At 50.2% G+C, this 12,598-nt stretch overlaps 1 protein-coding gene across 2 annotated transcripts in view; it reads right to left on the reverse strand.

Moving 5' to 3' along the window:
- Positions 1–2,483: 2,483 nt before the first annotated feature.
- Positions 2,484–12,598, reverse strand: part of LOC119958418 (lysophosphatidic acid receptor 6-like) — a 40,771-nt gene continuing 30,656 nt past the window's right edge. The window contains exons 1-2 of one of the 2 annotated variants that reach the window (XM_038786939.1): positions 8,289–8,389; positions 2,484–3,524 (exon numbers count right to left, since the gene is read on the reverse strand). In XM_038786939.1, coding sequence (XP_038642867.1) covers positions 2,543–3,517 — 975 coding nt within the window. In that variant the 5' untranslated portion in view covers positions 3,518–3,524; positions 8,289–8,389 and the 3' untranslated portion in view covers positions 2,484–2,542. Of the gene's footprint in view, positions 3,525–8,288; positions 8,390–12,598 lie in introns of those variants that run through there. The other variant, XM_038786940.1, reaches the window with a different exon arrangement.

A 12,598-nucleotide genomic window follows, 5' to 3' on the forward strand; every position in this document is an offset into this window, starting at 1 on the left:
TATTATCCTTTGCTCATGTTTAAACTGCTCAGCAACTTCCAGAGCTTTCCAAGCTGACAAGGATCTGTATATCTTCTTCTTCCTGTCTCCTGGGTCGAGCAATTTGATCTTCCTGCAGCTTTTGATCTGGTCCCACTAATACATCCTTTCCCAAATTAATTCACGCTGACGTCCATTTCAGTGAGATTCCCTTCATCTGCCCCCAGTTATACCTATTTGGTTGTCGCTGCAACGTCAACAGCGGGTTTCTCGTCCCACCTCTGCCAAATGCTTGCTTTTACATTTCGCTTGATTGAAGCTCACCCGCCCATCTCTGCCAGCTCTCCGCCCCCTCCATATCGCCAGCCTCCCCATCCGAAACCCAGTTTTAAAGTGAGGTAGTTGATCTTCCAGTTCCGTATGTTAAACCCACACCAGCCTGTCTCGCCCCCTGTCCTCTGTCTCAATCAGAACCCAATTGCAATCTCAAGATCCTAGTCAACCCTTAGCTGAACTTTCCAGCACAAAGTGCTGAATTGAAACAACATCGGCAAATAATACGTCGCAACTTGTCCGACAAACTGTAACACAGCCTGAAACAGGGAATATAAACAGAAAATGCTGGATAAATCCTGCAGGCCCAGACTCGGGGCCCACATGCCACCCATCTGGGCTCTGAGAGGGTCTCACGATACATTCTGTTGACTGTTTCCCAGGTCGAGGATTGTCACTGATGTCTGTCCACATAGTATTTTTCCTACCAGTGGGACTGAAGTAAAGACAGGGCAAATGAAGAGAGGTGAGTCCTGATCGGTCACAACATTGACTGTGAGAGCCGTGCTCTCACTCTGCGCCCAAAGTATTTCTTTTGTTTTTACCATTTGAAGTTGCTGATCGCCCTATTAATAGATAAATAATTAAGCATTTCCTACAACCCGTCATGAAACATTCAGCGTGTATTACCATACCATGGGCAGCACGGCAGCACAAGTGGATAGCCCTATGGCTTCACAGTGCCAGGGTCCCAGGTTCGATTCCCTGCTGGGTCATCGTCTGTGTGGAGTCTGCACGTTCTCCCCGTGTCTGCGTGGGTTTCCTCCAGGTGCTCCGGTTTCCTCCCACAGTCCAAAGATGTGCAGGTTAGGGTGGATTGGCCAGGCTAAATTGCCCTTAGTGTCCAAAGAGGTTAGGAGGGGTTATTGGGTTACGGGGATAGGGTGGACATGACGGCTTAAGTGGGTCGATGCTGACTCGATGGGCCGAATGGCCTCCTTCTGCACTGTATGTTCTATTAAATGTGTTTAATCTTACTCATGGGGTCACGGTTACTGAACGAGCCCGATTTCAATCAGCTGGCCCCCTGAGATGAAGGAGGCCCACCCATTGCTTCTGCTTGTTTGGGTTGTACGTGACGTTCCAGTTTCACAAACCATCCTCATCTATAAAAGAAGAACAGCAATTGTCTGATGATCAATTATTCGTTCCCTTTAAAAGGTAGAGCCGTCTTTATTTGGGTTTGGGAACTGCCTCACTATAAGGGCCTGCAAAGTTGCAGGTTTCGAAGTTGATGAAGGTAATGAGTTTGATTTTCTCTGTCAGAGGGGAATAGACCACTCAGGGTTACGCTTTGTCTGCCTCATGCCTTGTGTTGGATTCAGCGATCAAATGCTTCAACCCACCCGCTACCCAATTCTGTGCGAGTGTTTGATGCACAGCGCCACGGACCAATGCGGATCCTAAACATCATGTCAATCAATCGCCACTTCCGCCACCGCCCTGCAGTGCTCCGATGCTCACTGGCGGAGGAGAGAAGCGGAGATGGCGGGATACAAGAGTGCATCCTGGACAATGATGCATGGCAGCGACTTTTCACATTGAAAATGATGCGGACAGTGTGGAGGGAGCTTTACTCTGTATCTAACCCCGTGCTGTACCTGTCCTGGGAGTGTTTGATGCGGACAGTGTAGAGGGAGCTTTACTCTGTATCTAACCCCGTGCTGTACCTGTCCTGGGAGTGTTTGATGAGGAAAGTGTAGAGGGAGCTTTACTCTGTATCTAACCTCGTGTTGTACCTGCCCTGGGAGTGTTTGATGGGGACAGTATAGAGGGAGCTTTACTCTGTATCTAACCCCATGCTGTACCTGTCCTGGGAGTGTTTGATGGGGACAGTGTAGAGGGAACTTTACTCTGTATCTAACCCCGTGCTGTACCTGTCCTGGGAGTGTTTGATGGGGACAGTGTGGAGTGAGCTTTACTCTGTATCTAACCCCGTGCTGTACCCGTCCTGGGAGTGTTTGATGGGGACAGTGTGGAGTGAGCTTTACTCTGTGTCTAACCCCGTGCTGTACCTGTCCTGGGAGTGTTTGATGGGGACAGTGTAGAGGGAGCTTTACTCTGTATCTAACCCCGTGCTGTACCTTGGAGTGTTTAAAGACTGAAATCAGTGGGATTCCACTCTCACACTTGAAGGAACACGAAAACACAACGTTACAAAGGCCCGTCTCGGAAAACAAGTCGATGTGCATTCCAAAAATCATGCAGAATGACAGATTATCACATGGAGCTAAGCTAAGAGTTCTACTGAAGACGTTTTCTTATATGTTTCCCTCCGCTCCACACAGCTCTCTGTTGGCACTGGTTCCCCAGTCTTACATCTGCAGCAAAGCATATTGTGCACTGTCCTAATCAGGTGGGTTTTCTTAAAGGCTTCGGTAGTGAAATAATAGACCAAGGGGTCCAAGACGGCGTTGCTGCTGGCAAGGAGCTGGGTTGCCTGAAAGAACTGTTGGCCGGTTCGTTCCGGTATCAGGGTGTTGTAGATACTCAGAAGCAGGTGGTAGGGCAGGAAGCAGAAGGTGAAGACGAGGAAATTGGCCAGGATCATCTTCTGGGTTTTACGAGCGTCCTTAACCAGGGAGCCGCACGTCTTCCTCACTTTCACCAGGGCGAGCAGCGAGCAGGTGAGCAGCACGAGAAAGGGGATCCCGAAGCCGAGGGAGAGGGTAATGTTCAGGGGCACTCGTTTTGTGAGGAGGAGGGGCTGCAGGCAATTTGTGCGATTGTTGCCATTTGGATTTTGGACTTTCCACTTGATGTAGAGAGGGAGACTAAAACTCATTGTCATCAGCCACACCATCCCGCTGACCCAGGGCGCTACTTGATGCAGCTGCCAAATGCGGACCTTCAGGGGCAGCAGGGTGGCCACACACCTGTCCAGGCTGATGCAGGTGAGGAAGAAGATACTGGTGTACATGTTGATCAGGAAAATGATGACGGCGACCTCGCACAACCATGTGTTCCCAAGGTGATAATAGTCAGCGATGCGGAAGGGCAGGAAGCAAACCAGCAGAAGGTCAGCGAAAGCCAGGTTCCTCATGTAGACAGTGGTCCCGGATCTCAAACGGATGTGGTGCTGGAATATCCACAGGGCCACCACATTGAAAAAGAAGCCAAGGACGATGATGGCGCTGTACAGCCCAGTGAAAACCGCCTTGCCACACGGCGTCAGTGACTCCGAATTGTTCGTCGAATTGGACATCTTATTCCTGGAACAGGAGGACGAGAGTTAGAGCATACCAGAATCTACCAACACAATCCCGGGAGGATATCACAGATTGTAGCAACACAGTGTTGGGGGGTTATGGTGGGGGGGGGGGGGGGGGGGGGGGTGGGCGCCATGGGGTGAGGCAAAACCCTCGACTGTACCGATACAGAATGTACCAACACTGTCCAGAAAGGTGCCTCTGACTTGCTCAAATATACAGCAGAGGAAGTATTTACCAATACAAGCTGGAGATGTAGAATCATAAAATCATGGAACCCCTACAGTGCAGAAAGAGGCCATTCAGCCCATCGACTCTGCCCTCATCCTCCGAAAAAGCACCCGACCTTAATCCTATCTCCATAACCCCACTTAACAACTGGACACTAAGGGGCAATTTGGCGTGGCCAATCCACCTTTGGAACTTGGGAGAAAACCCACACAGACACGGGCAGAACGTGCAGACTCCGCATAGAAAGTCATCCGAATTCGGAATCGAGCCCAGGTCTCTGGCGTGGTGAGGGTAGCGGTGCTAGCCACTGTGCCAACTGTGCCGCCCCAGACTTTATTTCCACCTGCCTGAGGGAGCTACCTCCAATTATACCGACTTAGCCCTGAGGAAGCTGTTCTGGAACGAAACATTGGCTGAGGAAGGAAACACAGACCTTAACCAGATCTCAATAAACACACAACCCAGACATCAACACACACACTGCAATCGAAACCCAGTCGACAAGTTTTACAGCACAAAAGGAGTCTCTTCGGCCCATCGTATCTGCTACAGCCATCAAGTACCTATTTTTGTTAATCCCACTTTCCAGCACTTCGCCCATAGACAGCAACAAGTTACAGAAGGATAAAAACTTGAACAACATTCGGTTTATAGCTGGGAAGTGGCAAGTAACATGCCAGGCTCCAGGCACTGACTATCTCCAATAATGAATGAAGAACAAAGAAAAGTACAGCACAGGAACAGGCCCTTCGGCCCCTCCAAGCCCGTGCCGACCATGCTGCCCGTCTAACCTAAAACCTTCTACACTTCCGGGGACCATATCCCTCTATTCCCATCCTATTCATAGAACATAGAACAGTACAGCACAGAACAGGCCCTACAGCCCTCAATGTTGTGCCGAGCCATGATCACCCTACTCAAACCCACGTATCCACCCTATACCCATAACCCAACAACCCCCCCCCTTAACCTTACTTTTTATTAGGACACTACGGGCAATTTAGCATGGCCAATCCACCTAACCCGCACATCTTTGGACTGTGGGAGGAAACCGGAGCACCCGGAGGAAACCCACGCACACAGGGGGAGGACGTGCAGACTCCACACAGACAGTGACCCAGCCGGGAATCGAACCTGGGACCCTGGAGCTGTGAAGCATTTATGCTAACCACCATGCTACCCTGCTGCCCCAAATACTGTCATGTATTTGTCAAGACGCCCCTTAAATGTCACTATCGTCCCTGCTTCCACCACCTCCTCCGGCAGCGAGTTCCAGACACCCACTACCCTCTGTGTAAAAAAACTTCCCTCGCACATCTCCTCTAACCCTTGCCCCTCGCACCTTAAACCTATGGTCCCCATCCAACCTGGGGAAAAAGCTTCTGACTATCCAGTCTGTCCATGCCCCTCATAATTTTGTAGAATGGCGTGACATTCAATGCCATTACCATTGCTGAATCCTGCAGTGTCAAAATTTTGGGGTTACCATTATAAGAAGCTGAAATGGACCAGCCATATAGATACTGTGGCTACAAGAGCTGGTAAGAAGCTAGGAGTTCTGCAGTCCATATCTCACTCCTGCCCACCATCTATAAGGTACAAACCAGAAATATGTCGAAATACTCTCCACTTTTCTGGATGTGTGCAGATCCTAAAACATTTAAGAAGCTCAATGCCATCCAGGACAAAGGAGCCTGCTTGATTCGGCACCTTCAACATTCACTCCCTCCACCACTGATGCACATTGGGCGGAATTCTCCGTCCCCGTGAAAAATCGGGAAGGCAGTCGTGAACACGGCCGAGTTTCACGACGGCCTCGGAGGCCGCTCCTCTCACCTTATTCACCCCCACCCGGGGGGGTTAGGAGCGGCCCTCCGTAACTCTCGGCCGCCAGGCCTTGACGCTTGTGTCAAGGCGACGCGCCGAGAATGACGCGGCCGGCACACCTAAGTGACGTCAGCCGCACATACGCAGGTTGGCCGGCTCCAACCCGCGCATGCGCGGCTGATGTCACGACGGCTGACGGCTCAAATCCGCGCATGCGCGGTTGCCGTTCTTCTCCTCCGCTGCCCCGCAAGACATGGCGGCTTGATCTTGCGGGGCGGCGGAGGGGAAAGAGTGCGTCCCTTTGAGACGCCAGCCTGACGATCGGTGGGCACCGATCGCGGGCCAGTCCCCTCCTGAGCACGGCCGTGGTGCTCACTCCCCTCTCCGCCCCCCACAAGCTTCAAACCAGCTTTTGGTGCCATGCTCACAACGGCAGCGACCGGGTGTGGTTGCCGCTGTCGTGAACCGGTCGCGAACGGCAGGCCGCTCGGCCCATCCAGGTCGGAGAATCGGCGCTCGCCATGAAAAACGGCGAGCGGCGATTCTTCCGAGCGGGGTGTGGGAGAATCGCGGGGGGCGCCAGGGGGGCGTGTCGTGAGTCGCCCGGCCCTCCCGCGATTCTCCCACCCGGCGTGGGGAGCAGAGAATCGCGCCCAATGTGTACCACCTACAAGATGCACTGCGGAAATTCGCCAAGGCTCCTTCAACAGAAACTTCCAAGTCAACGACCTCTGCCACCCAGGAGGACATGGGCAACAGATGCATGGGGAACACCACCACCTGCAAGTCCCCCTTCGACTCCCTCACCATCCTGGCTTGGAAATATATTAGCCATTCCTTCATTATCGCTGGGTCAAAATCCTCGAATTCCCTCCGTAACTGCATTGTGGGTGCACCTACACCACACGGACTTCAGCTGCCCAACAAGATGGCCCACTGCCGCCTTCTCAAGGGACAATTCGAGACGGGCAAAAATAAACGCTGGGCCTAGCCAGTTATTCCCACATCCCTCAGGCGGCGCAGTGGCATAGTGGGTTGGCACTGCTGCCTCACAGCGCCAGGGACCGGGTTTGATTCCCGCTTAGGTCACTGTCTGCGCGGAGTCAGCACGTTCTCCCCATGTCTGCGTGCGTTTCCTCCGGGTGCTCCGGTTTCCTCCCACAGTTCAGAGATGTGCAGGTTAGGGTGGGTTGGCCATGCTAAATTGCCCCTCAGTGACCAAGCATGTGCAGGTTAGGTTACTGGGATGGGTTGGGGATGGGTTGTGGGTTGGTCCCATCTATGGATCTGGTTAGAGTTTTGTTTTAGAGGGTTGGTGCAGGCCCGATGGGCCGAATGGCCTCCTTCTGTCCAGTAGGAATTCTATGAAAGAGTAGCAAATAAACTTGCAGAAGGAGCAAATTATTGGCGAACAAAGTTCACTGCTCGGAAATGTGAGGGAGTATTTTACTGTGGGACGAATCGGAAGGTTGCACGTAACCGGTAAGGTGTGAGCTTACTGACTGTGCGGAGTTTGCACGTTCTCCCCCTGACTGCGTGCGTTTCCTCCAGGTGCTCCGGTTTCCTCCCACAGTCCAAAGATGGGCAGGTTCGGGGGATTGGCCGCTAGTGTCTAAAATGTGGGGTGACTGGGTTACAGGATTAGGGTGGGGCCGTGGGCCGTCGGGGGCTCTTTCAGAGGGTCGGTGCAGACTTGGTAGGCCAAATGGCCTCTTTCTGCGCTGTTAGGATTCTATGATTCTAATGTTTCCTTGTGTGGGGAACAACAAAACTTGAGGACGTCAATATAAGATAGTCACCAAGAAATCCGACAGTGAATTCAGAAGAGGTTTCTTGGAGCCGAATGTGGTGTGAATGTGGAACTAGCTGCTACAGAGAGTGTTGAAACAAACAGTTATAGATACAGTTAAGAGGAAGTTGGAAAAGGATCGGAGGGGGGAGGGAGCAGAGGGTTACAGAGAGAGATTTAGATAGGGGTGACATGGCGGCACAGCGGTTAGCACTGCTGCCTCACAGCGCCATGGATTTGGTTTCAAATCTGGCCTCCGGTGACTGTGTGGAGTTTGCACGCTCTCTCCGTGTCTGGGTGGGTTTCCTCCCGTTTCCTCCCACAGTCCAAAGACACGCAGGTTAGATGGATTGGCATTGCTAAATTGCTCCTTAGTAGCCAAACGTTACGAGGGGTTATGGGGTTCCAGGGATAGGGCGGGGGATGGGGCATAGGTCGGGTGCTCTTTCGGAGGGACGGTGTCGACTCAATGGGCCGAATGGCCTCCTTCTGCGCTGCAGGAATTCTTTGAGGAAAGACGGGAGGCGGGAAAAGGAAATTGCTGCGGATGCTGGAACCTGAAAGAAAAATAGAAAATAACGGACAATCTCAACAGGTCTGACAGCATCGGTGGGGAGAGAAGGCAGCTGACGTTTTGACAAAGAGTCATCAAGACTCGAAATGTCAGCTCCCTTTCTCTCTCCACAGATGCTGTTGGACCCGTTGAAATGGGAGGAGGCTTGTGTGGGGCGTAAACATCGACATGGGCTGCTTGGGCAGCATGTGCCTTCAATTCACTGTAGCCCTCTGAGCAGATGCCTCAGTTACATATGAATATCCACTCTCCTAACCCATCGCTCTGCTGTGCCTACCTCAATCCCCCATCCCACCCTCTCGCCACCCACTCGCATAAACGCCACACGACATTTTCAAGTACATACACGGGGGGACCATCAGCTGAATTGTCTCCTTTCTGATTCGCCCCCGACGAGAGGGGTACTGTGTCTCAGATCGACGCCTCCTCAGTCCTCAGCAATCTTGCAAATGCAGCTTCTCACTAACTATGTGAAAGGGAGTACACACTGTCGCAACGGGCTTTGAGAGGCTGTTAACAAAGACAGGAAAGAGGAAAGGATTGCAGCGTCGCAGCATCTTTCACAAGCTCACGACATCAGGCACATCAAGAGTCAAAGGGAGAAGGAGGAGGGCCAATCAGGAATCAAAAAGGGGATTTACACAAGGACAGCACGGCAGCGCCGTGGTTAGCACTGCAGCCTCACTGCTTCGGGGTCCCCGGTTCAATCCCGGCCTTGGGTGACTGAGTGTGGAGTCTGCACGTTCGCCCCGTGTGTGCGTGGGTTTCCTCCGGGTGCTCCGGTTTCCTCCCACAGTCCAAAGACGTGCAGGTTAGGTGGATTGGCCGTAATAAATTGCCCTTAATGCCCAAAAAGGTTAGGAGGGGGGATTGGGTTATGGGGATCGGGTGAAAGTGAGGGCTCAAATGGGTCGGTGCAGACTCGATGGACCGAGTGGACTCCTTCTGCACTGTATGTTCTATGTGCTATGAAATGTAGATGTTCTCCAGTATAATGAAAGAGTGGAGTGTACGTCTCACCCGAAGTTCAACAGAGAGAAGGAGGTGAATTATAGAATCCCGACAGTGAATATGGAGGAATTCGGCCCATCGAGTCTTCACCGACCCTCTGAAAGAGCACCCAACTTGGCCCACTCCCCCACCCTATCCCTGTGCGGAGCACCCGGAGGAACCCCATGCAGATACGGGGAGAACGTGCAGACTCCACACAGAGAGTGACCCGAGGTTGCATTTAGACCCGGGCCCCTGGCGCTGCGAGGCAGCAGTGCTAACCACTGTGCCCCCGGTATTCGATAAACTGCGAGTACTTAATGTTGACAAGGAACCGGGATCGAGAGCGATGCATTTCAGGATAGTGATAGTGATGGAAGTGAGAGTGAATATTGCTGAGGCACTGGCCGTTATCGTTCAGTGTTTCTTAGGCTCGGAGGAGGTCAGCAAAATTGCAAAATTTGTTCAAAAAAGGTCGCAAGAGAAACCCCAGCAATGACAGGCCAGTCAGGTTAACCTCATGTCGGGGAAGCCAAGAGAAACAATTAGTCAGCATAGAATTAATAGTCACCAGCAAAAATGTGGATTGATTCGCACATGGGGTAAAAGGGATGGCAGCAACATGAATACTAAATTGGCTGAGAATAGAAAACAAAGTGTAATGGTGAATGGATAGACTGAGAGAGTGACAGCCAACAGTCTATATACACTGAGAGAGTGACAGCCAACAGTCTATATACACTGAGAGAGTGACAGTCCGCAGTCTATATACACTGAGAGAGTGACAGTCCACAGTCTATATACACTGAGAGAGTGACAGTCCACAGTCTATATACACTGAGAGAGTGACACTCCACAGTCTATATACACTGAGAGTGACAGTCCACAGTCTATATACACTGAGAGAGTGACAGTCCACAGTCTATATACACTGAGAGAGTGACAGTCCACAGTCTATATACACTGAGAGAGTGACAGCCAACAGTCTATATACACTGAGAGAGTGACAGTCCACAGTCTATATACACTGAGAGAGTGACAGTCCACAGTCTATATACACTGAGAGAGAGACAGTCCACAGTCTATATACACTGAGAGAGTGACAGTCCACAGTCTATATACACTGAGAGAGTGACAGTCCACAGTCTATATACACTGAGAGAGTGACAGTCCACAGTCTATATACACTGAGAGAGTGAAAGCCAACAGTCTATATACACTGAGAGAGTGACAGTCCACAGTCTATATACACTGAGAGAGTGACAGTCCACAGTCTATATACACTGAGAGAGTGACAGTCCACAGTCTACATACACTGAGAGAGTGACAGTCCACAGTCTATATACACTGAGAGAGTGACAGTCCACAGTCTATATACACTGAGAGAGTGACAGTCCACAGTCTATATACACTGAGAGAGTGACAGCCAACAGTCTATATACACTGAGAGAGTGACAGTCCGCAGTCTATATACACTGAGAGAGTGACAGTCCACAGTCTATATACACTGAGAGAGTGACAGTCCACAGTCTATATACACTGAGAGAGTGACAGTTCACAGTCTATATACACTGAGAGAGTGACAGTCCACAGTCTATATACACTGAGAGAGTGACAGTCCCCAGTCTATATACACTGAGAGAGTGACAGACCACAGTCTATATACACTGAGAGAGTGACAGTCCACAGTCTATATACACTGAGAGAGTGACAGTCCACAGTCTATATACACTGAGAGAGTGACAGTCCACAGTCTATATACACTGAGAGAGTGACAGTCCACAGTCTATATACACTGAGAGTGACAGTCCACAGAGTCTATATACACAGAGAGAGTGACAGTCCACAGTCTATATACACTGAGAGAGTGACAGCCCACAGTCTATATACACTGAGAGTGACAGTCCACAGAGTCTATATACACTGAGAGAGTGACAGTCCACAGTCTATATTCACTGAGAGAGTAACAGTCCACAGTCTATATACACTGAGAGAGTGACAGTCCACAGTCTATATACACTGAGAGAGTGACAGCCCACAGAGTCTATATACACTGAGAGAGTGACAGTCCACAGTCTATATACACTGAGAGAGTGACAGTCCACAGTCTATATATACTGAGAGTGTGACAGTCCACAGTCTATACACACTGAGAGAGTAACAGTCCACAGTCTATATACACTGAGAGAGTGACAGCCAACAGTCTATATACACTGAGAGAGTGACAGTCCGCAGTCTATATACACTGAGAGTGACAGTCCACAGTCTATATACACTGAGAGAGTGACAGTCCACAGTCTATATACACTGAGAGAGTGACAGTCCACAGTCTATATACACTGAGAGAGTGACAGTCCACAGTCTATATACACTGAGAGAGTGACAGTCCACAGTCTATATACACTGAGAGAGTGACAGTCCACAGTCTATATACACTGAGAGAGTGACAGTCCACAGAGTCTATATACACTGAGAGAGTGACAGTCCACAGTCTATATACACTGAGAGAGTGACAGCCCACAGTCTATATACACTGAGAGAGTGACAGTCCACAGTCTATATACACTGAGAGAGTGACAGTCCACAGTCTATATACACTGAGAGAGTGACAGTCCACAGATTCTATATACACTGAGCGAGTGACAGTCCACAGTCTATATACACTGAGAGAGCGACAGTCCACAGATTCTATATACACTGAGAGAGTGACAGTCCACAGTCTATATACACTGAGAGAGTGACAGTCCACAGAGTCTATATACACTGAGAGTGACAGTCCACAGTCTATATACACTGAGAGTGACAGTCCACAGAGTCTATATACACTGAGAGAATGACAGTCCACAGTCTATATACACTGAGAGAGTGACAGTCCCCAGTCTATATACACTGAGAGAGTGACAGTCCACAGTCTATATACACTGAGAGAGTGACAGTCCACAGTCTATATATACTGAGAGGGTGACAGTCCACAGTCTATACACACTGAGAGAGTAACAGTCCACAGTCTATATACACTGAGAGAGTGACAGCCAACAGTCTATATACACTGAGAGAGTGACAGTCCGCAGTCTATATACACTGAGAGTGACAGTCCACAGTCTATATACACTGAGAGAGTGACAGTCCACAGTCTATATACACTGAGAGAGTGACAGTCCACAGTCTATATACACTGAGAGAGTGACAGCCCACAGTCTATATACACTGAGAGAGTGACAGTCCACAGTCTATATACACTGAGAGAGTGACAGTCCCCAGTCTATATACACTGAGAGAGTGACAGTCCACAGAGTCTATATACACTGAGAGTGACAGTCCACAGTCTATATACACTGAGAGTGACAGTCCACAGAGTCTACACACACTGAGAGAGTGACAGTCCACAGTCCATATACACAGAGAGAGTGATAGTCCACAGTCTATATACACTGAGAGAGTGACAGTCCACAGTCTATATACACTGAGAGAGTGACAGTCCACAGTCTATATACACTGAGAGTGACAGTCCACAGAGTCTATATACACTGAGAGAGTGACAGTCCACAGTCTATATACACTGAGAGAGTGACAGTCCACAGTCTATATACACTGAGAGAGTGACAGTCCACAGAGTCTATATACACTGAGAGAGTGACAGTCCACAGTCTATATACACAGAGAGAG

This window comes from Scyliorhinus canicula, chromosome 29 (assembly GCF_902713615.1).
Source record: "Scyliorhinus canicula chromosome 29, sScyCan1.1, whole genome shotgun sequence".
NCBI lineage: Eukaryota > Metazoa > Chordata > Chondrichthyes > Carcharhiniformes > Scyliorhinidae > Scyliorhinus > Scyliorhinus canicula.